The sequence below is a fragment of the Onychomys torridus genome, chromosome 3 (genome assembly GCF_903995425.1).
Source record: "Onychomys torridus chromosome 3, mOncTor1.1, whole genome shotgun sequence".
Taxonomy (NCBI): Eukaryota; Metazoa; Chordata; class Mammalia; order Rodentia; family Cricetidae; genus Onychomys; species Onychomys torridus.
Genome location: NC_050445.1, coordinates 4,728,985 through 4,755,837, shown reverse-complemented (window position 1 = coordinate 4,755,837; position 26,853 = coordinate 4,728,985). Strand labels below are relative to the sequence as shown.

Here is a 26,853-nt window from a genome sequence, read left to right as displayed (position 1 = left end):
GCCAACAAAGACCTCCAGGGTTTGTTCAGTTATACACACAGCCAACATCTAGCCCAACTACTTCCCAGCACAGGCTGCCACCTGGAAACAGAACATACTTTGTGTCTTGAAAGAGCTTCAGGAATACTTTGTGTCTTGAAAGAGCTTCAGGAATATTAATGCCATCTTCATAGTAGTCTTTAGACCTTAAGAAATAAATTTGGGGTGGTGGTGGTGGAGAGATGACTCAGGGATGGCACAATGACTGTTTTTCCAGAGGATCTGGATTCAATTCCCAGCACCCACATGGCTCACAACTGTCTTTAACTCCAGGATCCAACACCCTCACACAGACATACACACAGGCAAATTGCCAATTAAAAAAATATATACATAAATAAATTTTAAAAGTGAATGGTTAACACTATTTAATTAACTAATTAATTAATTAAGGGACCAGGGAGAAGGTTCAGAGAATGTGATGGTTTATATGAGAATTGACCCCATAGGCTCATATTTGAATGCTTAGTCACCAGTGAATGGAACTGTATGAAAAGGATTAGGAGTTGTAGCCTTGTTGGTGGAAGCATGTCTTTTGGGTGGGCTTTTAGGTTTCAGATGCCCACCCCAGGCCAGGCCAAGTCTGTCTGTCTCTCTCTCTCATCAGGATGTAAAGCTCTCAGCTCCAGCTCCAGCGCCATGCCTGTCTGCTTCCCATCATGATGATCAGGGACATACCCTCGAAAACTGTGGGCCAGCCCCCACTTAGGTTCTCTTTGTAAGAGTTGCTGTGGTCACAGTGTCTCTTCACAGCAGTAGAACAGTGACTGAGGTAGAGTGAAGACGTCGGCCTCACCAAGCCTTGCAATCTGAGTTCCATTCCTGGAACCCACATGGTAGGAAGAACCAATTTTTCTTCAAGTTGTCCTGATCTCCAGGTGCTAAGCTTTCATTTCCTCTAGTAATAATATCCTTAAAACATCATTAGGTTGTTTTTTTTTTTTCCTTCTAACATCAGATAAATGAGAGGACCAGACGGCCAACCCAGGGCCATAACAGGCTCCCCTGGTAGCCCTGACATCAACCAGGCCTTAGTTTCGGTTCACTAGAACCGGCTGGAACTGAGCAAGCAATTCTCAGGAAAACCACAACTTAGGGGCAACCAATCAACAGGTGCACCGCCCCAGCCTCTTGTTGGCTCAGCAGGCACCCCAAAGCCTCTTCTGCTGGGTCAGCAGATGCCCCCCAGACTTCTGCTAGCTAAAGATAGCTTTCCCTACCCTCTTGTCAACAACCCCCTAGACACTAGACCCCCACCACCACCAATGGGCCTCTAACCACTACAGCCGCCCACCAACCAGCTCCCAGACTAATCTTTCATCCACCAATCATCACCAGATTAATCCCTCCTCCCTGGAATTCCCTTACCTCTGCTTAAAAGGAGCTTTTGACCCCCCCCCCCCTTCAGGGTTGCTCAGGAATATCACAGCTCTTTAATAAACAAGCACTTCATTCTTATTGCCTGGAATTTGACATAGAGACTCACAGATGTTACATGCCTGTAAGATGTGACCTCAACACAACCATGATGAAATCAGAATTCATATTCTTTAGGATGAAAGAAATTCTGCTGATGGTCTTGATTCAGCTATTTTATAGTTAAAATTATTTTTGCTCAAATATCCACCGACCTTAAGGTTTTAATAAACATTTTCCACTACAGAGACTGCAGTCAACATTTACTAATGCCCACACTGTATCTGGCCAGGAAAGTGCAGTACCAGTATCTCTCAGTCAGCATGTGCTTCCTCCTGCCCAAAAGAAGAACAGCTGCTACTCACTGGGAATCTCTGGGGTCCCACAGCAGGCCTCGGCTGGCTCGGAACTGGCAGCAAGGGCACTGTAAGAAAACATCTTGCATTACAATCACTTGGCATCAGACTGCCTGGGAGGAAAACAACACATGAGCTCTCACACAAAGCATACAGTACATATACTGGACACACAGTAACATAAAGTTTAGACTTTACCTATACACACTTGGTACTTTTAAGAATCTCATAAAAGGAGAGAGGAAGGTTTTTGGCCCCAGAATAAAACTGTACAATGTGAAGTTTAAGTTCTAACAGAGAATTATTACTTAGAATTATAATATGTTTACAACAAAAGAAGATAATTTTCCTTTGAAATAAAAAGGCCTAGTTTCAGTGGGAGGTGACATGGTAGGGTACACTTCTAACCCCAGCGTGCAGGGAGTCTGAAGAAGGAAGAGTACTGCAAGGTTGAGGCCAGTCTAGGCTACACAGTGAGCTTAAACCCAGTCTAGATTATATAGTCTGACCCTGCCCAGTTACACACAAATTGAAATGTGAACCCTCTAGAATCACAAGAGGGAGAGAGAGAAAAAGAGGAAGACAAAGCAGCAGGTAGAGGAAGGGTGGAATGATGCGCACGTAGCCTTACAGAGAATGACAAGGAAGCAAACTGCTGTGCTGACACTTGCAGGTTGGTTTTGTTTTCAAAGAGGTCAAATTCCCACCAGTCTACTTTATCAAGAAGTCAATTTGTTTTAAGAGGCTATCTCATGGTAGCAAAAAAGTGAGGGCTAAGCCTTAGGGCTATGTGCCGCACATTATATATTGATCTCACTGACCTGGATTTGGAAAAACACATCCCTGTTGTGTTGTGGGAGCTTGCAGTCAAACATGGTGCTAGATGCACCCAGGAAAACTCCCATATGGAGCACCTTAAATGTGATGCATTTGGAGAGGTCTTTAAAGATGTCCCAATGGTGAGCACTAATCCAACCTAACCAGCATCCTGGAGAAAAGGAGAAATGCAAACACATGCTCACAGAGAGACCATGTGAGAACATGGGGAAGCCATCTGCAATCCAAGAAATAAGCCGAGGGGAATCAGCCTGCCCAAGCAGTGCTTGTTACACCAGCCTCAGCAAACTAATAATCAAAGTTTTAATACAGCATAACTTTAAGAGGACACTGAGAAATGAGAAATATAGACACAAAAAATGCACCTGAAGAAACAATCCAATCACTTTAAAATAGTGACTCACAAAATGAATCCCATACATTGAACTGTATCACGGTTAGTATAATTAATATCACACTTTACAGGCTCAATGTTAACTGAGCATGTGGACCATCTCACTATTTGATCAAAAGCAAATGTAACTGAAACTTTCTTTCACAGAATGTCAAACTAGCAGAAGTCCAAGCCCTTCTGAGTCTATTCCAACATAAGACTCCCTGTAAGAAGACATACAGCAACCAGGTATCTAAAGGGAAAGTACAAGCTATATTGGGGGGGGAGGGGGAAGGGAGTATTCTCATCTCAGAAGATTATAATGAAGGTGAAGAAAAGAACAGCACATTTAACAACAGATGGACAATATTTTTAAATCAAGTACCAAATATAAAACACCTAGCTCCTCTACCAAACCAACCATTTATAGGTATTAAACAATTCCAACACAGCCCATGATGAGAGCTGATTCTAATGAATAGGTTTGTTAACATGACCTCTGAGGAACTGGCAACAATGACAAAGTCTTGGCCCTCTTTCTTCAAGAAATAAATGGTGTACAGAGCTCACAATGGCAGAGCAGAGCAGAGCATGGGAGCAGGTGTGTTCCAGCCCAATCTAGACAGCAGTAGGATCAAGACCCAACCCCTTAAATGCATCACATGGAGCAGAAGGAAACTTAAAACTTTTGATGTTCCCACCAGTCTAGTTAAACCTTGAACCTGAAAATTTGGTATTTACTATTTATATAGACTCTTAGCATCCTGTATATCTATCTAACAGAAGACATTTTCAATTTATTACAATTGTACAGATGGACATCTGGAGAGCAACTTAAGCTTCTATCAAACTCACTTAATTATATTACAATGGAGTAGTCTTTCACCCTCAGAAAGAAAAGAGACTAATCTAAAAGAGATGTGTAAGGGCTGGGGACTCTACCTCAGTGGAAAAGCATTTACCTAGAACCTAGCATTGGGGAGGCTCTGAGTTCCAGCACCATGCAAGCGCATTCATACAATTACTCTTTAAATTGTTTATATGCTAATTATGAAAAGATTTTCAGGGGGAATGTAGAGATAATTCAGTGGTTAAGAGTGCATTCTGTGCCTTTAATCCCAGCACTCAGGAGGCAGAGGCAGGCAGATCTTTGTGAGTTCGAGGCCAGCCTGGTCTACAGAGTGAGATCTAGGAAAGGCGCAAAAAAAGAGTGCATTCTGCTCTTACAAAGAACTCAAATTCATAGAGCCCCACGTTGAACAGCTCACAACCACCTGTACTTCCAGCTCAAGGGATCCAATACCTTTTGGCCTCCATGGGCACTGACATACACATGCACACACCCCTAAACAGATACATATGTAACTAAAAATAAATTTATCTAGGCATAGAGATAAATGCCTTTAATTCTAGCACCCATAAAGTAGAGGCAAGCAGATCTCTGTGAATTTGAGGCTAGCCTAGTCTACATAGTTAGTTCCAGGGCAACCAAGGCTATACACTGAGACTGCATGGATGATGGATGGGTGGGTGAGTAAGTGGGTGGGTAGATGGATGGATGGACATAATCTTTTTTATTGTTTGTCTTGAAACAGGGTATTACTATGTAGCTCTGGCTGTCCTAAAACTATATAGACCAGGCTGGCCCCAAACTCATAGAGATCCGCCTACTTCTACCTCCCAAGTGCTGGGATTAAAGGCATATACTTTAAAAAGACTTTTAAGTGTACTTAGCTGTTAAGACTCAAAAGTGCTAGTTTAATCTGTATTCAGCCTCTCCCAGTAGGGCTTCAATTTAAGCTTATTTACAAAGTACTAAATGATCAAATACTGCTAGGACCTCATATGTGCCCAGCAAGAAGAATAAGGTTTAATTCTCTCAGCATCAGGTGCATGAAAGGCACGGAGTGAGTAGCAGCAAAACTCCTGGATTCATAGTGACCTTAAGGAGCTTCAAATAGACTCAACATTTACTGAATCACTCAAGCTCCTGGATGCAGGATCTGCATTTAGTACTTTCCCAGTCTGATGACTTCTAGCAAGTGACACCATTTGGCCTAGAGAACATTGAAGGACCACTTTACAGCTTTATTATTTTTCAGTACTATCTTATTTCTGATAGGCTGAAGAAAATCATGTATCTTACCAGCCGCCAGTTTGTCATTGAAATTTACAATGAAATACTGAATTAACTGATGCTGGTATAGGACAACTATTGAGAAATTCAATTTAGGGAAACCGAGAAGACTTAAGTTAGGGCTGGAGGGATGTCTCAGAAGTGAAAGTGTGAGAACTAGAGTTTAGACCCCTGGCACCTGCAGAATGTCACATGGGTATGAAAACCCAGCTGCAATCACAGCACTGGGAAGGCAAAGATGGGGAATACCCAGAATAAGCTAGCAACTGACCAGGTGTGGCAAGGGACCCTGCACTTTTTCTCTCAACTTGTGAACTTTCTCTACCCCCTGAGCTCACCATAAAGAATCACTAGCACTGTCCCTTTCTCAGGAGCCCCAAAGTTGCAAGGATTCCTCCCATTCTTCCTGACAGGTAGGCTCCTTCCCAATCCTACTACTGTCCCAGACCCAAACCTCAGGCCACCTAAAGCTCCTTCTCTGCTTTGTAAAATCAGTTCCCGAAGTCATTGCCACCATCTTCATAACTCACTGTCCCAATTCCATTGCCACTTCTGCAAGAAGGTACCTTCCCTTCCATGTATCTCTCAGCACTCCATCGTCATGGCTCTCCCTCCAGGACCAATTTCAATAACTATCTCCCCTCCTCTGGTGTTTTCTCTCCACAGGACCCATCAGTTTCAAGCCTGGCTTATCCACTGCTCTGAACACAGCTGTCCATGCTACACCCAGAATAAGAGGCAAGCATAGACAGTTACTCACAACATTGAGCCAACTCTCATCTCCAGTCATTTCTTCCAAATTTGGGTCTTAGCCCTGTTCTGTTCCCAGAGCATGGCTTCTAGACTTCTCTCCTAACTTTCCCACATATTCTACCCCTAACTTGCTCACTAAGAAAACTTTGGCCATCCCAAGAACTTATCTGCTTCCTACCACCATACACGTAGGGCCACCTTCTGCAATCACACTGCTGTCCCTGACCCCATGCCTGTAAGTTCCCCATCCCCACTCCTGGCACCTAGGGTCCTGCAGGATGAGGTTCCCTCTCACCTGGATAATGATGTTCCTCCCTGTGCAGCTAGCTCTTCCCTCTAAGTGTGGGATGTGACTCTCCCTGCTTCAACCTTTCTCAAGCCTGCTTCCCCTTCCCCAACAACAACTGAACTTCCGAGAACACTATGGAAAGAAATCCTGTCCACAAACATCAGGACTGCCCTTCTAAGCACAACTCAGGCTCCTTCCTACTACTTCCAGTTCACAAGCCACTAACAGAACTGAGGTCTTCCCTCAGCCCATGGCAATCAACAGCCTACCCAGCACTGCTTCCTCAGCTCCCAATCTGCCCCTAGCAGCTCTCCCAAATTCTCTTGCTCCCATTCACAACTCCAGTAACCCAGGTCTTCTCTATCTACCTATACCTCTGCTAATGCTCTAGACCAGTGGTTCTCAACTTTCCTAATGCGATCCTATAACACAGCTCCTCATGCTGTGGTGAGCCCCTAACCATAAAATTATTTTTGTTGCTACTTCATAACTGTAACTACAGTTGCTACTGTTGTGAATCTTAATGTAAATATCTGGGCTTAGGCAACCCCTGTGAAAGGGCTGTTTGACACCCTCAAAGGGGTCTGGACCCACATGTTGAGAACCACTGTTCTAGACCCTCTATACACAGGCAATGCCCAACTTGAACCATTAGCCCAGATCATTTGAACTTGCTCAATTGCTGACTAGTCTCCAGACACCCAGCCTCTCCCCCCTATTCATCCAATCGACCTGCATCATCTGCAACTTCGCACTGTCTCTGCTGCATTCTCCTCTGACCCCTGGCTCTTACAGTCACCAGCAAGAAATGGATGAGATCTACATGAACAACCTGGACGACAGTGGGAGTCATGAAGGGCAAGGTTTGAGGGAAAGAGAGCTAAGGGGAGCAGGAGATCCCAGCTGGATCAAGAACAGAAAGGGAGAATAAGGAATAACAGACCATGATAAATGATGACCACATGAGAACAGGAATAGGCAGAGTGCTAGAGAGGTCCCCAGAATCCACAATGATATATCCTCTGTAGACCGCTGGCAGTGGTCGAGAGAAAGCCTGATCTGACCTAGTCTGGTGATCAGATGGCCAAACACCCTAACAGTCGTCTTGGAACTCTCATCCAATAACTGACAGAAGTGGATGCAGAGATCCTCAGCCAGGCCCCAGGTGGAGCTCCAGCTGTCCAATTGTCGAGAAAGAGGAGGGACTGTAAGAGCATGAATTGTCGAGACCAAGATGGGAAAAAGCACAGGGACAAATAACCAAACGAATGGAAGCACATGAATTATGAACCAAAGGAGTGTGGAGCCCCCAGCTGGATCAGGCCCTCTGGATAAGTGAGACAACTGAATAGCTTGAACTGTTTGGGAGGCACCCAGGCTGTGGGACCAGGACCTGTCCTTAGTGCATGAGCTGGCTGTTTGGAACCTTGGGCTTACACAGGGACACTTTGCTCAGCCTGGAAGGAGGGGACTGGACCTGCCTGTACTGAATCCACTAGGTTTAAATGAATCGCCAGGGGAGTCTTGTCCCTGTTGGGAATGGAGGGGAGGGGATGGGAGGAAAGTGGGGGCGGGAGGGGGGAGGACAGGGGAACCCATGGCTGATGTGTAAAATTAAAACACAAATATAAAACAAACAAACAAAAAAGATGAGTAAGCAGAAGCACACAAAAATGCATTCTACTATCAAATGGCCAGTTTCAGCTATGTGAGAACTGCAACTCTTTTTTGCTCCATCTTAATATCCTATAACCCAGGCACTCCTCCCAGTAAAAAACTAAGTCCTTACAGTGGCCCAGAAAAGCAGGACCCTGTGTCACTTTCCTCTTTTTGTCACCCCACAAAGTGCTGGTCATCTCTCTTAATTACTTCCAACACAAGACTTGGGCTCACTATCAACAGCCCCTCCTAGGTGTATCTCTCCCCAAGACTTGTGACCATCTTTCTAGATGAGCCACTCCTTATCTTTCTCAACACCCTTAGAATTAACCTGCTCAGTCAGCCCCCAGGTAGCTGTATCCACCCACTCCCTTTGGGAACTCTGCTTTACTCTTCCTCTGGACCTAGCATGCCACACAAGCCCCATTTCCCAACCCTCTGTGCTGATGGACTGCCTCTGCCTATGAAGGAGCAAGAGCACAAACAGAACTCTTGTCTGTTCTGCTCTCCAAAAGAGCCAAGCTGCCTGAGGCAGGGACAAACACAGGATGATCCACTGTTTCAAAGAAGCTGCTCCCAGCTCCAGGACCTCTTCTGTCATAGCAACACAGTTAACAACTGAAAGATAAGGCTGGTCCTTCCTTGCCAGGTAACATAAACTAAAGAGACACACACATAAGAAGAATACTCATCACTTCCAACACTCTCGCCATGAGACACATAAAGTAAGGACTCAGACAATGTAACATCTCCAGTTGTGTCTCACATTGACAGAGTGACAAAATACTGTGTGACAATGGCATAGTATTTTCTGTCCAATCACGAAACGAGAGAGAGATTTTGAAGAAAGGAACTTATAAGCCAAGCTAAATTGTGTCTGTGAATCCTCACAGAGCTGAATGTGAATCTAGCCACTACTGTGGCAGCTCTGTGCCTCTGCCACCAGAGTCCTTCAACACATACCAGGTGAGAACACGCACCTTGAACAGGGGTCACCACTGTCCCCTTGAAGTGTGGATTGATGTGGATGTTCTTGGGCTGCTGAGGAGTCACTGGGGGAGGAGTCAGCATCATCCTTGGAGTCTCGATCTGGGGGGGCATGTGCACTCCCTGAGGTGGGGAGGGGTGATGTGGGTGCTGTAAGGGGAGTAGAGGCTGTAGCTGCTGCTGCTGGAAAAGACTTCTGATTGGCTGCTGCTGAGGTGGTGGCGGAGGTGGAGGAGGCTGCGGCTGTGGAGGAGGGATTAATCTTGGAGAGTGAGCCTGAAAATCACCAAAAGAGAAAAATTAACAAATCAAAATTTAGAAGAAAACTAAAGTAATGTTGATGTGCTACCAAGGCTTATACCAATTAACTTATTCGAAATAAGCTTACAGTCACAACTTATACATAAATTTTGTACACAGAATAAATAAGCTGTGCCACAGACTCACAAGATGACACACAACCCAACCAGTCCAAGGCAAGGAGAAAAAAATGACAACCCAAACCACACAGCATGAATTCTGAAAAATGAATGTCAGCCCAAGAAACAAAACAGCCCATTAACAAGCAAAGCTACCCACAGCTTCTAAGCACAGCTAGCCTTGCCTCTCCTCGAGGAGACAGGAGATAGGAGAAAACACTAGAAGCCTGCCATTAAGAAAGGGTCAGGGCTACAGAGAGCTGTTCTAAGAAGTTGTTTTGAGAAAGTGGTATCTGGGCCAAGCCTCCAATGCAGAAAAGGGATACATCACATAGAAGAGAAAAACAGACCGTGAATGGAGAAACCCAGGAGGAAGGACTTCATGTTTGGTCAACAAGGAGAGTTACAGAATATAAAAAAAGAAGGTAAGAGGACAGGGACCAAAAATAAACAAACAAATAAATAAATGAAAACACAACCCAAGGTGGCCCTGCAACCCACTGCAGCCCTTATCTCAAGTCCCCATTGGAAGGCTATACCGGATGCAGCAGGCCCACTCCTGACAATGCCAGAAAGTGAGTGGGATTTGGACGATCTGATTCCACAAGTTTTGCTTTTATCCACAAATCAAATCAGCTATACTGCCAATTAGTAGTCAAAATACTCATAATTCAGCTGTCTAATTAGTCTGCCCAATTACAGAGGGCCTCTGCATTCCAAGTGAAAGATACAGCACGCAGGGCGAGGAACCCCCAATGATATCGACCTTCTCTATGAAAGTGACTGCTCATCATGTGAGAGGAAAGAGATGAACACAGGCCTGGCAGACAGCTCACAGCAAAAGGCAAATACGAGAAACATCCAGTCTGATGAAGGGCATTGAGAGACTTGGGAGGAACAAGAAGATTGGCTTTCCTCAGAAAAGACATTCCCAAAGATTCACGAACCAATAAACCTAAACTTCCCTATTCCCAGAATCCAGGGCACGCCCTGCTGCTCATTGCCTTATGCACTCAAGTATGTAATATACAAAATTGGGAAATTGTCATGTGTTGTCTGAGCTCACTGAAAGAGGCTAGCACTGAAATTGGGGGGTGTCTCCTCCCCACTCCAGACCTTAGCATATTTGTCTTGGAATGGAGTGCCCCCTAACTTTCTGACAAGGAAGGAATTGAATAACAAACTGCCCAAGAGTAAAAACATCATGTCATTGAGAATAGCTATCAGGTAAACCATTTCTAACAGATCTTATTATTGCTATCCCATGATACAAAAATGCCTAAAACACCTAAAGTGAAAGACAAACAGGAATTTTAGCCACAGGAAGCTGATCAATGAAGAAAAAGCTAAATCAGAAACACCAGGTAACTGCCTCAACTTCCTCGGTTGATTTCTGCTGGATGCTGTGAGCCTGATTTAAATGCATGGCTGCTGGTCAGTCAGTCTACCAGCTGTTTGGTGGCAATGCAATCCACCAGGTGGTTAGTCACACCAGGATCCAAAGGCACAGTTACTCTGTCAGGATGCAGGTTACCTTTGCTTTCTGACTGGCTGTTAATGGTATCCCCAACCCTCTCCATTTACCTTCCTCACCTGTAAATAAATAAAGAACTCTGTGGCACTCATGATGATACAAAACCAAGCTGGGGCATAACTTGTTTACCCTGATGGAGAACCATCCAATTGTGTGTAAAAGAGCTATGCATTGATGTCACCAAACTTTCTTCTTTCCTTGGGGTACATTAAAACTAGATTCATACACAAGACCAACAATCACCCTTTCTACTTCATCATCTCAACAATGGATGCTCCCTTTAACACTGTTAACAAAGGCCAAGTGTAGGCTGCAAGCCTTAAAGGGGTATGTGGTAAACACTAGGGACACATCTTACATTATGTTTCTTAACACTGACTTCCAAAGGAGAAAGCTATGAAGTTTACCTCTAGCTGACAATAGGACAATAAACAGCATGACTCCTTCCTATCTGTGCTTCCAAGACATCCTGGAGACATTTACCCAGGCTTATCCACATAATTCAGTCTCAAGTCATGAACAGCTTTATAAGAGATAATAATTAAGAAAAACTGATATTGAAGGGAAAACCTATAGAAAAACACTATATGAAATAATCAGCTATGGCCTAAACTTCATCCATATTAACACCAGCATATCAAAAGTAGTGCACTGAGAGGGCTTCAGTGATGTAGGTAGGAGGGAAAAGCCACAGCTGTTCAATGGAAGTTGAGGTGGATTTTTAACTACCAATAATGTGAGAGCCCAATGCTCAGACTACAAATGAAACAGAGTGCCATAGACCAAAGAAACTTCAGCCATCGCTTCTACTGCTTCAGTGTCCTTTCAGAAAAGGTAAGCATGAACTACGTGACTCCCAAAACCGTTAGGTACAGCAATGAAACGCCACACTCACCACGACAGGAGGCTGTGTAGGGAGCAGGGCGGGTCTGTGCTCCTTCACCCGTCCCCTCTCGCTGTTCTCTCGTCTCTGGTCTCCCATTCCACGGCACATCAGAGAGCCTCCTCGCCTTCCTCCCCGCCGGGAACCATAGCGTCCCTGCTTATGCTGTCGTTCTCTTTCTTCAAATTCAAGCAATGCAGCTTTGGCTTCTGCTGAAAGCTCTATGTAAAAAGATGTACAGGTGTTAAATACAGCCCATACTACATACATCTGTGGAGAGAGAACAGTAAGGACCAAGCAGCAAACTCTTTATACAAGTATCATCTATCAATCTGAAATGCTTTCACTTTCAGAGTGAAAAAAGCAGTCAATGCTTACAGACCATTACAGTTGGAAACTCTCCTCCTCTGCTGCTGGGATCCAATTAGGCCAATAAGAAAATGTCACTACCCTGGCATGGTAGCACATACCTTTCTTTAGTCCCAGCACTTGGGAGGCAGAGGCAGGCAGATCTACATGGCAGAGGAGGCCAGCCTGGTCTACAGAGTGAGTTCCAGGACAGCCAAGACTATACAGAGAAACTCTGTCAAAAAAAAAAAACAACAACAAAAAAAAAAAAAGAAAAAATGCCACTAATTAACAATGGCACAGAATCAAAAAGAATCAAAAAGAAATACCCTAAGTGTTCTGATGTAAATCAAAGCCACTACCGACCTCCTTCTCAAGTAAAATTATTAAGGATAATTCCTAAAGAATGGAACACTCATTAATTGCATTTCACTTGAAACTTTTACATTCACTAGTATACATGCCATGCTATAAAAAGACATTTTGTGTCCATACAGCCAAATATAGACACCTTGTCAAAAGAAAGGAAAAGCCATGCAAAGAAAAGCTGGCTACTTTAAACACTGCAGGAACTTCACATAGCCACTTGTCTCTCCCATGCTCCAGGGGACAATGAACATGGGCACATTATACTAATCCCCTAAGGGGGAAGATCCCTTTCATCCAAATAGGGTCCCTTTCTTTTATAGTAGTGTCTAAATGTGGTAATACATCTTTTATTAGTAAACGTGTATTTTGTTAAAACACCACTAGACACTACTAGAAGCCTTTCTTCTCCATTGGGGCTAGATTTTAAGTATCACCAGTCTACTTTGCTGCCTCAGACTAATCATCTGTAAGCTATGATTCATTTTCTTGAAAATGTTAATATGGTATCCCTTCTCCTTCAAATGAATATGGACCCACCGGAAAGAAAACGTAATAATCTCCTTTTAACCAGCACAGATTTTTATTTGAATCTTGACTACATGATTGCTTCACACACACATTTTATGCAGTGAATCAGCAATTATTTTTCTAGTGGTTCTGAGTGTCAAGATTAATTTTACTATCCTCAGTAATAAAATGGTTTCAAATGACATCTTTAATCAGCAAGAAAAAATGCTCTCCTCCAATTGAGACAAGCTGTCACAAAAGGTCACCAAAATATGACAGGATAGAAATTACATTTGTAACTTCAACTGAAATGTTAATTTCCCCATAAGTGTTTTCTGAACTATATCCAGATCCTAAAGTAAAGAGATATATCATAAAGCAACTATAATTATACTGCCCTATTCCTTCTTAACTAGTAACAACACATTTGCTTCCAAATAATTATAGAGTAGTTAGAAATAAATACTTACTTATGGAATACAGTTTGGCAAAAATAAAAATGCCAAACCACAAAACGTTAACTGAACCCAAAAGAATTTTAAAACAAACACAAGAATCACAGTATAAACAGGTGAATATCTGACAACTAGCATTAACCACTGCCCACTGTCACTAGGTGAAAGGTTCTTCCCATAGGTCTTTGGTCTTCTAGGCAAGGGGCTACTTCAACAAAACAAGATGTAACAATTACTGGGCAGTTATGTCAAAGCAATAAAAAGTAATTTAACATGATGCATGTGCCAGTGAAACTGAACAAAAATCTTAGCTTCAGAAAGTAAAAAGCATTTTCCCTCATAGCCCATGCTGCTTTCAAAGACCACCCAAGTCCAAGTCTGCTTCCTAGAGCAAGAGAAGCCACTGCTCTTCACTTCCAGGCTCAGCCTAGAAAAAAAATGATGGTCAAAGTGTCCATGTGTAAAGCACACTCTGGCCTTTTCATACACAATGAAACATCCCTTTACACACATGGTCTAGCACTCTTGCTCTACTGGGCTCTACCAGAGCATTACTACCTACACCAGTGACATTATCTGCACAGAATGACTTTGTTCTGAATTCACAGGTGTGTGTCATCCTTGGGAAAATAGAGAAAACCATGACTTAACTAGTTTTCTGTAAGGCTAACTTGTAGAATCCTGACTGAGAAAAAGGCTAACTAATTAAGCAAGACTAACTTAAATGAAAGCCCCAAATTATAACCCCCAATTTTAACCCAGACTGATGTGAATGCCCCAATTAACAACTGAGGTATTTAGCTTTTTAACAGTGGAGAGGGTCATGTGTGTGAATTAGGGCTCTTCACACAAGGCAACATTATGTGTTTGAAAGCGACCAAACTCTTCTGGATCTCAGAAAGAACTCATCACTTCACACACATGCTTTCAGAGTCAGGAACAGGAGGTACCACAGCAGCATTATTCTTTAAAGAACAAAGGATTCTCAACATTAATTAAGGCTATCTATCACTAAGGTAGTAAGCTGTTAGTTATGGGCTAAAGAGATGGCTCAAGAGTTAAGAGCACTGAATGCTCTTCGAGAGGACCTGGGTTCAATTCCCAGCACCCACATGGCCACTCATAATCACCCCTAATTCCAGTTCTAAGGGATCCTGTTCCCTTTTCTAAGCTCCATAGGCACCAACACATACACATGATACACATACATACATTCAGGCAAACACTGAAAACACACAAAATAAAATATATAAATCTAATTTTTTTAAGTTTTTATTTGTAAACAAAATGACAAAAAAAAAAAAAAAAAGTCCAAAAGCTATACATCACTAGAGAACACAGGGACTCTAGTAGAAACACTTTTATCTCAGTATAAAAGCAGGCAAACTACTTTATAATCCAATATACTCAATCTTGGGACTGGGGACACGAGCTAATAGGTGACACTCATGTAAACTTCCAGCTCTCAGAGGCTACGGCACCCTCCCCTCTTTCTCACCAAGCCTTGTATCTGCCCACTGTCTGAGAAGGTGTGGCCCTAGCAAGAAGCTCCTTCTCTCAGGAAAGCAAGTCTTCTGATGGGTGGTGACATCCTTTACATATTGAGAATGACCCTAACTTTGAAGTTATTGGTAAACTTTGCAAACATTAAGCTTCCTTAAATTAGAACTCTAAATAGAGACAAAAGAACTTTGGGGGGGGGGGGGTGTTTTTTGAGACAGGGTCTCACTGTGTTAGCCCTGGCTGTTCTGGAACTTACCCTGTAGACCAGGCTGGACTCACAGAGATCCACCTGCCTCTGCCTCTGAAGTGCTGGGATCAAAGGGGTTCACCACCACTGCTCAGCAAGACAAAACTTGTAACATTTTCCTTTGTCCAATTACCTAGCCAAATGACCATATTCTACAAAAATACTCAGTCCTTTTTAGAAGAACAGTCAATAATCAAATTGTTTACCCTTATAGTACTGTTTCTAAGGGTTCCAAGCCCTCTCCCTTCTCCAGTTGGAGGGCACAACTCGTCTACAACAAAACAACACTCCGTTTGTCTCTGGAGACACTGACTACAGCTGTCAGGTACGTTGAAAAGAAAGCAGACTTGACAGCTTTTGGAATAAAGGAAAGTATAAATGACTCAGAAAAGAAGGAAAGAAGGCAAAGATCCTGAAAAGGGGATGTACCAAATGAAAGTACAAATACAGACAAGTGGAATGTTCAAAAACAACCATCCTCACATCCTCGAAGGGAGATAAAATAATTAACAACTATGATAATGAGCTGAATTTGAGTTAGTAGATAAGGGCAGCTTAGTGTTCACCCAGAGAATTTGTATGTACCCCTGAAATATACATGCTGCATGCTGCTTGCTCCTGTTTAAAAGTAAAAACAACCATGTTGTGGTTTGAATGAAAATGGCCCTTATAGATTAGGGAGCAGGGGTGGGGAGGTAGAGGAGAGGTGGAGAAGCCCCAAGTGAGTGAAGTCCTGAGAGAAACGTATTTTGAGATGTACACAACCATTTTGAGGACTCACTGACCCAAGGGAAATTAGCAAATATTATTACACCCGTGTGGGCTAGGCTCTAGAGGAATAGCAAAGCTTTCCTTGGAGTCAGAGTCCAAGAATGAACAACTGATCTACATGGGCAAAGACTATCAGCTTCCTCCTCCCGGATGTTTATAGCCTGAGATTGCTTCCCCATACAGACTTCCTACCACGATTAGCTAGCCCCTTCCCCTGTGCTATACATAATGAAAAACCTGAGGTTCCAAGTAGCTGGAAGTAGCTCAAGTTACTGTTAGAGAACCTCACCTGATTCCAGCTCTACTGTATATGTGTCTGTCTTTTCTTCATTCCCTCACTGTTCCTAGCCAGGGTTCCAGGTCTCAAGCTTTGAATGACAAGGTAGATAGGTTCATATATTTGAATGCTTGGTCCCAGTTAGTGGAACTGTTTGGGAAGGATCAGGAGATATGGCCTTGCTGGAAAGGTATGCACTGGGGGCATGATTTGAGGTTTCAGGTGACTCACAATGTGTCTGTGTTGCTCTCTCTGCCTCCCATCTGGGATCAAGACTTGAGCTCTCAGCTATACCTGTCACCATACATTGCTCAACAACACTTTTTTGTAAGTTGTTTTGGCCATGGCATTGTGTCACAGCAATAGAAAATAACTAATACAAACCACAAACAGTGGTGTTTAAAAATAAAGGGGCTAAGAATGTGGCTGCCAACTTGAGTATGTACGTACACACGTACACACACACACACACACACACACACACACACACACACAATCGCCAAGATAATGATGAGGCCTTGATCTTGATTTTTATCTTGACCCAAACAGAAAGGAAGATAGACCCTGATGTCATATGAGCCTTGCCTTCCTTCTTAGAAAGCCATACCCTGTTGGTTCTGTTCTTCTAAAGTCCAAGCAGCACACTGAAAATACAATCTTCCTGGGCGCTGCCTGGGTCTAAAGACTCAGAATGGCTGGGAGTTGCCCCAACATTATTTTCAAAAGCCCCAGGGTTGTTCTAGACAAATGCCTCTACCATTAAGCAATATTCCCAGCCCCTGGGATGATTGTGACACTCCAATTAAACCCAACAATCAGTGGAAAGGGACATAAACTGTAGACAAGGGTAGGGTCACTGCTGTTACCCAGCAACAGTTTGAGGAAGGTCCTCAACAGCAGACTCTTGACATCCAGTTAATGATCTCGGTAAGCTAGTCACTGAACAACTACAAAGATGTTACAAATGCAAAATAAAACCAATTTGGCCCAGATTTAATACTGGCTTCCCAAGGGGCAGTCTAGTTGAGAAGAGCCAGTATCCTTGCCAAGCATCCCCATGCCACCACCTCAGTATAGTCAGGAACATAGGGCATCAAGGAGAGTAGCTTTAGGCCATATACTCCCAAAGAAAACTACTAAGAAAATAAAATACTTTTAAATATGTCACTCAAACACTTATAACCCAGAAGTAGCTGTTTGGCAGAATGAAAGCACAGCACAGCTGAGCACCAGCCTCCCATATATCACACACCCTCATCAACAGTCAATCATGATAAGATCTGGAAAGATCTGAAGACAAAATGAAGACTGGGGAAACAGGAAAAAAAAAAAAAATTACCCACAGGCCAAAACCAAAAATTACCCAAAGTTTCTGGAATGTTCCTTCTCTCTCTAGTTACATCTGAGAGCCTAATAATTGTTCCTTCTTTCCTTTCAGTTTTGAAACGCAATCTTCCAGATTCTTCGTCATCGTCATCTTCTTCATCTGATTCTTCTTTCATATCTTTCTGGAGTTCCAGGGTTTCCATCCCTCCCTACAAGCAGACAAACAGGGAGAGGTCAGTCCATAGTCACTTAAAACTGTGAGGAGACATCTAGATCCTAGGAAAAGGCCATAGGAAACATGAAGCCAACCCCAGTGGAGGAAAACTTCAAATATTAACAAGAAATCCTCCAATTCCTGCCTGTAGTTAACACATGAGGACCTCCACACCACCGGTACTCACACTTGCTGGAGCACAGACATCAGTTCAACATCACTGCTGCCTTCCATCCAGTCCGGAACACACAACCAAGTTCCCACACAACTAACTTGTACTAACTGACTACAATGTAAGCTAGCGTCTCTAAGGCCACACCACTAGGTGACACTGGAGTCCATCTGGGAGCCGCAATGGCCACTTCACCCACGTAAGCGTAAGAGGCCACAGCCCCTAACCACAGACTCTGCCCTTCCGTCAGCGCTGTCGCTGTCCGTTCTGAGGTTTGTGGCTGCTTCTAGTGTTCTGGTCTTCACAACACTTCTCCATTGCTGTCCCTCCCCTTCCTACTTACTTCACTCTTGTTGTCTACCAATAACTTACCACATACTAGTGCTGAGACCAGTAAAAGACAAACCACTCCTTCTGCCACTTCTTCATACCAAACAAAACCAAGTTTTATTTTAGCAGAGTCCCTTACAAACCCCTCTAGTGCCAACCCAAACTTTTTCATACAATTCTTCCTTTTGAGCTCCTATGGCCCTCTTAGGTCAGTCTCAGTAGCACATTGGCAGATGAAGACTGGCATGCACTGAATATAGGGTTCATTTAAACACTTTCTACCAGTGTAATAAAAAAATGCAGCTTGCCTCTCCATTATCATGAACGATTTTTAATTCTTCAAAGAAACAAAGACACGCTGTTAGAAAATACACAAGAAGCTAAACCCACAGACAATCACTGTGAATTTTCTTGCTAAACATCTTCCATGTGAGGCGCTAACTCTAAGTCAGAATCTATGACAGTAGTACAAACAGAGGCAGCTCCAGGAAGCCAAATGCTGAACACGGAGGTTAACACTTGCAGTCTAATGACTTCGCTTTTCAGTGCTGTGAGCTTCAGCGTGCTGGAGAATTCTGCAGCCCTAGAATTTCACATTCTTGTTAGTGTAACATTACCTCTTCTGTATCATTGTATACAAATCTGAAAACAGAGTGAGTGGTATCTATGATGAGCCCTCTAGGTACCAATGCCACAATGTCCCTACTCTATCTCTACATGAGCAGGCAGGCCTGCTCTGTGTTAACATCTACACCAGTGACTGGAAATCCTGTTCAGAAGCAGCTTCTGACTCCAGAGGTCTAGAGTGGCACCTGAGAGTCACATTCCTCACAAGCTCCCAGGGAAGCCAACTCTTGGATCCACACTCAGTAATATGGCCACAGAGAAGCCATCATGTCCACCAAAGCAAATACTTTACTGCAGCAGTTCTAACAACCATAAAATTACTATAGATACAAAGAGGGAATTAGTAAAATTAGGTATTCATTAGAAAATCACCACCAGCAAACTAGAATGAAAAAGAACATCTTCAATCTGAAAGCAAAACTTTAAGCTAGCACTTAGTGCCTTGCTCCTAGCACTAGAAGTAAGGTAGGAAACATCTGCTCTGGAGCTAGTCTTCTGCTGTAGATAGCACTTGCACTACAAGTCAGTAAGGCAAAGGAAATAAAAGGATTCTGATTACAGAGAAAGAAGGAAAATGCTTTCATTAACATAATTTTTAAAAATGTTACCCTGGGTGCTGGAGAAATGACTCAGTGGTTAAAAGTACACACTGCTCTATCAAAGGATCTAAACCGAGTTTTCAGCACCCAAATCAGGTGATTTACAACCACCAGTAATTCCAGCACTGGCAGATCATACACCTCTTCTGGTATGCATGGGCACCTGCACTCCTGGATATAACCGAACACACACACACACACACACACACACACACACACACACACACTCGTGTATATAACTAAACATACACACACTCTTGTGTACATAACTAAATACACACACACACTCTTGTGTACATAACAACACACACTTGCGTGCAAAGCAAAGCAATATAAAAATAAAGCCTTTAAAACTTAAAATAATAAACTTGTCCATTTTGATCTAGAGATACATGGTCATCTCTATTAAAACCCTATCCAGACTTCTAGTAGATATCAACAAATCCATTACATAAAAGAATCTTAGAAAAGAATAAACTTGGTGGGTTTACACTGCCTCGTTTCGGGTTCCATCATTCCAACTGCTGTAGTGCTAACATACGGACTTTATAAAAACAAATTAATGGAGAAGAGCCTGAGGGTAAAAAAGACAGCTGACAACACAAAACTACATTGATTTGATGGGCAGTAAAGCCTTTACCGCAAACCAGTGGGACAGCTGGAAAAACATTTTTATTTAAAACCAATGGATTACTCTTGTACCTCAGATGCTACTAGACAAGGCAGCCTCTAACTCTAAACTAACACTAGCTAATATGACACAAAGCTTCCACAAGAAAAGAGGGAGCTGATTTTATAATCATGGGGTAGTCAAAATTTTCTTAGGTCACAAAACTACTTGGTCTTCATCCAAATTATGTTCTAATTTAAAAAATTAAATTTGGGAGTTGGGGAGATGGCTCAACAGAAGACCCAGGAGGTCTGATGACCTTTCTTCTGACCTTCAAGGTACTGTACACACATGGCACACCAGCATGTAGGCAAAACTCCTATATCATTAAAGACATTATTAAAAATTTAAATTTGTTTACAACCTGAACACATCTGATCCCATTTAAAAAACTTTTAAATATAAGAAAATGAAGATATAATTCAGAGCTTCAGAAAATTTTTTTTCACAAACCATGTATCTATCTACCAATGGACTTGATATCTAGACTATATAAACACTTATCCAGCAACCTCTCTCAATAACAGACACTAAGAACATATGCACCAACTATACTATGTAGAGTACAAATGTATAAATAATAATCTCAATGAAGAGCTTATACATTCTGTAGCTTATATAAACAAGACCACTCACTTTAAAGAAAAGGCGGCTAAAACCAAACCCATGGACTATATAAAGTCCAAAAGAATATATGAACAGTACTCAGTATCATAGCCATCAAAGAAATGCAAACAAAACCCACAATGATACAGCAACTGATGGGCTGAAGAAAAACACTGATACCAAAGAAGGGGGAACAACAATGAGGACTCTCCACCAGATGAAGGGTATAAAATGATAATCATATTTGGAAAAAATCTGGTAATTACCTTAAAATAAAAAATAAACGAATGAATGAATAAATCAGCACCATGCTATTGTAGTTCAGTAATTCTACCAATATCTAACAACAAAACAAAAATGTATATCCACAAAATGGTGAACATTCATCTATAACACAACAACAAAAAACACTAGAAACAACCCAATATTTAACAAAAGGAAAAAAAAGCCAATAAGGTGTATCAATAAACAAAATAACTATTACTACATGTAAGTACTTGAATTAATTAAAAATTATGTTAAGCAAAAATAGGTGAACATAAGATTATGGGTGTAGTAGCTCAAACTTGTTTATTAACATGCTTGAGATTCTACTTTCAATTTCCAACACCACAAAAACCAACAAAGGGGGAGCAGCTAGTCACAAGATGAACTTCCAGTATAGTCTGATCAAGTCGGGTGGGAGAAACAATAGTGTTAGCCAGTGTTTCCTGGCTTCAGCCATTTATCTGCATTGGGTGCTAATATCAAGGCTTTAAAAGACTACTCCAATTTTACCTTTGTGAGCACTGGCTGTAAAGCGGGAGCCTTTCCTCTAAGCTGAATGTGACTTTCTGTCCTTTGTGTCTCACTCTCACTCTATGAAATAAATGAAAACTCAGAGGAAAAGTACGTTAGTGTAAGACTCTTCAACCCAATGGTGCAGTTGTAGAAGAAGGTGTCTAACTGGGTGTTAGTATCAGAGCTTTAGAAAACCACTCCAATCTTTTTTCTGTGAGTGCTGGGTGTAAAACAAGAGACTTGCCCTTAAGCTGAATTTGCCTTTTTTGGAGGGTAATGGGATTGTCCCTCATCAATGACAGTAAAGGTAGGACAGAAGGCAAGGGGAATTATGGAAACATTGAGACAGGAAAGGAGCCCTATTCTGGAGTTTGGGAGAAATGTATCACTAGTGGCAAATCAAGGATTCTAGCATAATTACCAAGATTTACCAACAGAATCACAATATATTCCTTTTATATAGAGCTATTTTCAAAAAGGAAAGTTAAAATAACATAAATCACTCTGAAGGCCCTGAGTTTGTCCTATTCCTTTCCCAGATATTTTACGAGAGTCTCATAAAAACCACTATTAATTTTAGTTTACAATGAAAACATTCTAACTCAATCAGCAATTCCAATTACTTCATCACTTGAAACCCTGAAGAACCTGCCAACGTAAGGGTATGTGGCTCCTATAAAGACATATAATAATACAGTGTGACTAATGCCAGGAGGGATTCTTAATCTTTTCCCTGGAAGTCTTTCTTTTAACTGTGCAATCTGTCTCTCAATGGTCTCCAACTCTGCTTCATACTGGCTTATCCTGAAATTTTCTTGTGGTAAAGTCAAGAATCCCAGCTTCACCTGACTGGAGGTCTCTGAAAAGGAATCAGGCTTCTGTAGGTGGCTGTGCAGAGCTGTGTCTCTGGCTTGCACCCCACAGCTGCTGACAAGATGGTAAGTTGGGTTATACATGAATAAAAATTTAATCATTTGATATCTAAATGACTGATTCACTGAATATAAACTATTACACTGTGCGCAGGCTTAGACAGGGTCTTTTCACCAAATCCAAAAATCACTATTTCTGCTAGACTATCTGGCTGGTGAACTCCCAGGATCCACTTGTCTATAATACTCCAATACTGGAATTAACATAAAACTCTAGTCATGACTAAACAACCCCAAAGTCTAAAATCAATCACTTTGGCTACTTTATCTTCATTCAGACTTTTGACTGTTTATTTTTAGATTTACAAGCAATTTAGATACAGAGCATGGAGGAGCTGAGAGCAAAACATATCACCTAGCATTTTTTCACTTAATTAGACATATCTTCCCATGCTGGACAGCAAAAGGAAGACATGGGTTCCTCTCCTATGGGGCCACTACAGTGACTTAATGGAATGTTTACACTGCCAACACACACAAGTACTAGGGCTTTGAATCCATCTTAGAGTATCCCTTTAAATAAACTCATTAAAGTAGAAGTATTGAATAAAAACTAACATGCTTCAAGGTTGATGAGCCTGTCAATGACAATGAGGGTGTTGAAAGCTAGCAAAGCCGTCTAACACAAACTCATGGAAGATGTGAGGAGACCAGGACTTGGTGTAAGTGGGCTGAGTCATGAGTCACCTCCCCAGCAGCAGTACTGCCCTGAGGACCTGCTCACCCAGGACCCTTTGATCATGTCCAGAGGGATCTGTGTTTAAGGATGTATCCTTACCTGTGGGACCTCTGTTCTAATCTAAACAGACCTGCCCTGAAGAAGACCCTTTCTTTCAACAAGGTCACTGGGTGCACAAGCACAAGCACAACCAAGAACAAGTAGTTATATGCTCACAAAATATGCAGAACCCAGAGATGTGGTGTTGTGACATTTCTAGTAACTATTCCCCAACAAAGGAAGACCACGTCTTCCAATGAGTTCAGGTTTTGCCACTATTAAAATAGGTTTAATCTTTACCTTACTGAATATATTTTCATGTGCTTATAGCTTATTTGTTTATCCACGAGGACATACGCACCAAATTTTTCCTTTCCAATCTTTGACCGCCCAAAGACTTCCTTGGTGGCCTCCCAGCAGCTCTACTCCCTGCTTTCAGGGGTTCTTGATTTCTATCGCAATCATCCTTGCAGGCTCGAGCAAGTTGGGTGAGCAGTGTCGTGGGCAGAATGATACTGAAAGCTATGGGCAACCTGGGTCTCCTTCAACTCTGCCATGATCCCTGGATTAGACGCCTTCTTCTGCAACTCCACAATCAGGGAGAATAAGTCTCTTATACTAATTTTATTTTTTTCCTGAAATTTTAATTCATTTTTCAGAGTGAGAGTGAGATACAAAGTACAAAAGAAAAAGTCCAAATTCAGCTTAAGGGAAAGGTTCCTGTTTTGCACCCAGTATTCACAGAGAAAAGAAAATGTAGTCTTCTAAAGTCCTAATATTAACACCCAAAGTAATAAAATGGCTTAAGCCAGGAAACACTGGTTTTTGTGTAACTTTTCTCTGGCAGGCAGCAAAGAGCATTAAAAAAACTATTGGAGGAAAAAAATGTTAAGTTTTAAGAAAGTTCCCAGGGCTAAGAAGATTTTATTGCCATTATAGACCAAGCCACCGTGCCTACAAGTACTCAGTGAGAGAATTAGCAGAGGCCCACTGTTCTTTTAAGAGTACTTCAGAGGTCCTTTCTTCCATATAGCCTTAGACATGGACCCTCCCCAACACAGGAGCTATCACTTTCTTTTCTTTTTTTTTTTTTAAAGATTTATTTTTTTATTATGTATACAGAAGCGGGCGCCAGATCTCATTACAGATGGTTGTGAGCCACCATGTGGTTGCTGGGAATTGAACTCAGGACCTCTAGAAGAGCAGTCAGTGCCCTTAACCTCTGAGCCATCTCTCCAGCCCGAGCTATCACTTTCTGCTGTGTGTAACGGTAGTTTTTAGCAACTTCCTCCTATGTCAGACTGCAAGTCCCTTGGGGGCCGAAACCTAGGTCATCACTGTTTGTTTCTTCAACACCTAAGACAGAACCTAAAACAGAAAACCTTGCAGTGTTTCTTGAATAATGGTCCAAATTAACTAATATTAACTAACTAAGATAATTACAGCACTGATTTCAAGGTACTGAAATCACACTTTTTTGCAAGTCAACTCTAAAAATCACTTTCAACACTACCACTCGGGCCAGCTGCTCTACTCAGCAGGCGAAGCACTTATACAAGCCTGGTGAATTGAGTTTGACCATTCAGAATTCACAAAAGGTAGAAGGAGAGGAGACTCTACAGGCTGCCCTGACTGACCATGCGTGTGGCATGCAGAGACACTCGTAGACAAATACACAAATACATACACACACATACACACACATACATACACATACATACACCATAAACATGCAATAATAAAAAGAAACATTTAAAAAGGCAAGCATTACTGATCCAGGGCACATACTTCTCACAGGCACCAGGCACCGCATCTCACTTCTCTAGGCACAGACTTGGGTTTCTATCATAATGCACAGTTCACAGACTCACAGACTCATCAACTTTTCACTAATACTTAAAAAAAAAAACAAAAAAAAAAAAAAAAACGCTCATTTTAAATCTGGAAGGAAAGAAACTCAGGAAACTGTAGAAGTTGAACAAGTACCTCGTGGGTCTCAGAAGCAACCTGGGAATCAGTAATCTCATCTAAGTCATCTTCAGCCTCACAGTCTTCCCGCACTTGCAGCCCTTGTTGCCCACCATAAGCCTGCAAGTATTCTTCATCCTAACGGCCATTAAAGAGAAGAAACATTTTTCTCACAAAGCTTTTGGGTGTTTTCAACCACTTTTCATGTACGATTCATGCGGAGTTATTGTCACACATGCTACTGTGGTGATGCCCTAACTGAGCGCACAGCGTAGGAGCTTCCTCTGCATGGTCATACAAACCAAGCGTACATGGTGGTCCAGAGATGAGCAGAGTGACAATGGCTCAGCTGCAGAACCAAGCCCCTGGTGAGCAGCCTTTACATCCACACCCAAAGGAAAAAAGCTTGTCAAAAGCCAGGCTTGTGTCCTTACTGAGGAGCTTGGAAGCAGAAGCTGGACTTTCATGCCCCTCAACAACCTAAGGCCAACAGAGACAACAGGAGTGGGACAATTTGACACAGCAAAGTGCTTTTCAGACATTACACTACAGTGGATTCTTCATCAGGCCTTTCTTTCTCTTGGGTGAAAGGATGATTCCAAGTTTTTCGTAAATGGCCTTTAGGGCTTATCAGTAGGCAAGCTTGTCTCTTCTGGGCTTAGACAGGGTAGCAGGCAAGGCGACTGGAGATCACCACACTGGCAAAGAAAGCAGACTGCTGCTGGCACTACTAACAAGTAAAAAGGTAGGGAGAGCTGACCCACCTGATCCTCAAGATGATCCTAACACTGCATTCCACTTTGCACAAAAATCATTAGCATCCCATCAAAAAGTAGAGATGCAAATTAACATAGCCAAATAACACAATGGGATAGTCTGCTACTCTCTACACAAATGGTAAATTTGAACTCAATTTTACAAAACAATGCTTTACAAAAAAAAAAAAAAAAAAAAAATCTCATTTGGTACTAACTTCAGAGTAAATACACTCTAATGTCACCAACAAACACTATTCTGTTGGCTACTGAGCAATATAATTCTTGGGGCTACCAGCGTAGATTATAAAATAAAAATCATGCTCAACAACGATGCTTGCAAAATTCACTTAACACAATAGAATAGACCTCCAGAGCTCTGCTAACCAGTCTCTCAACACCTCCTCAGATCTCCCTTTCTTCACAGGTAACAGAAACATGTTTACAAACTCTGTGGTCTTAAAGATTCTATTACCAATTATGCACCAAATGTATGTTTTTATAGGTGGGCTCTCAAAAGAAAGCCCATGCTTGTGGGTTCACATTTCAGAGTTTAGTCTGGCTTTAGAGAGCAAGTTAACAAATTCTGACTGGGACAAGGAACCAGTTTAAATCACTCAATAAACTACACACCCCTAGGGTACATGGGACACCATCTATTCATGTGTTTACTGGTATAAAGACAATATGCACATCAGGGACAGTAGTCTGAGCCAAGGCCTGGTTGCTGGACAAGAGCAAAGCATTCCACAGCTTAATTCTGATCTTTTCCCACCCAGGGCCGTCACTTCAGACACTACCACTGTGGTTTCCATGAAGAAAGAAAACGATAGCTGTGGCTCTAACACCAAATAGTAAGGTAGGCAGCCACTGTTCATAGAGCATTCAGCTGGGAAATACTAGCACACTCAGAATTTCTAAATAAAATTTCAAAGTTTTTGAGTTTTTTTTAATTCTGAAAAACTTTCATTTTAATGAAGAGTTCTATAAATGTCTC

At 42.1% G+C, this 26,853-nt stretch overlaps 1 protein-coding gene across 1 annotated transcript in view; it reads right to left on the bottom strand.

Moving 5' to 3' along the window:
* Positions 1–26,853, bottom strand: part of Rbm33 (RNA binding motif protein 33) — a 111,520-nt gene that overhangs the window by 55,160 nt on the left and 29,507 nt on the right. Inside the window, exons 6-10 of the mRNA XM_036180437.1 lie at positions 25,120–25,239; positions 17,523–17,694; positions 11,695–11,903; positions 8,840–9,122; positions 1,821–1,879 (exon numbers count right to left, since the gene is read on the bottom strand). Coding sequence (XP_036036330.1) covers positions 1,821–1,879; positions 8,840–9,122; positions 11,695–11,903; positions 17,523–17,694; positions 25,120–25,239 — 843 coding nt within the window. The remainder of the gene's footprint in view (positions 1–1,820; positions 1,880–8,839; positions 9,123–11,694; positions 11,904–17,522; positions 17,695–25,119; positions 25,240–26,853) is intronic.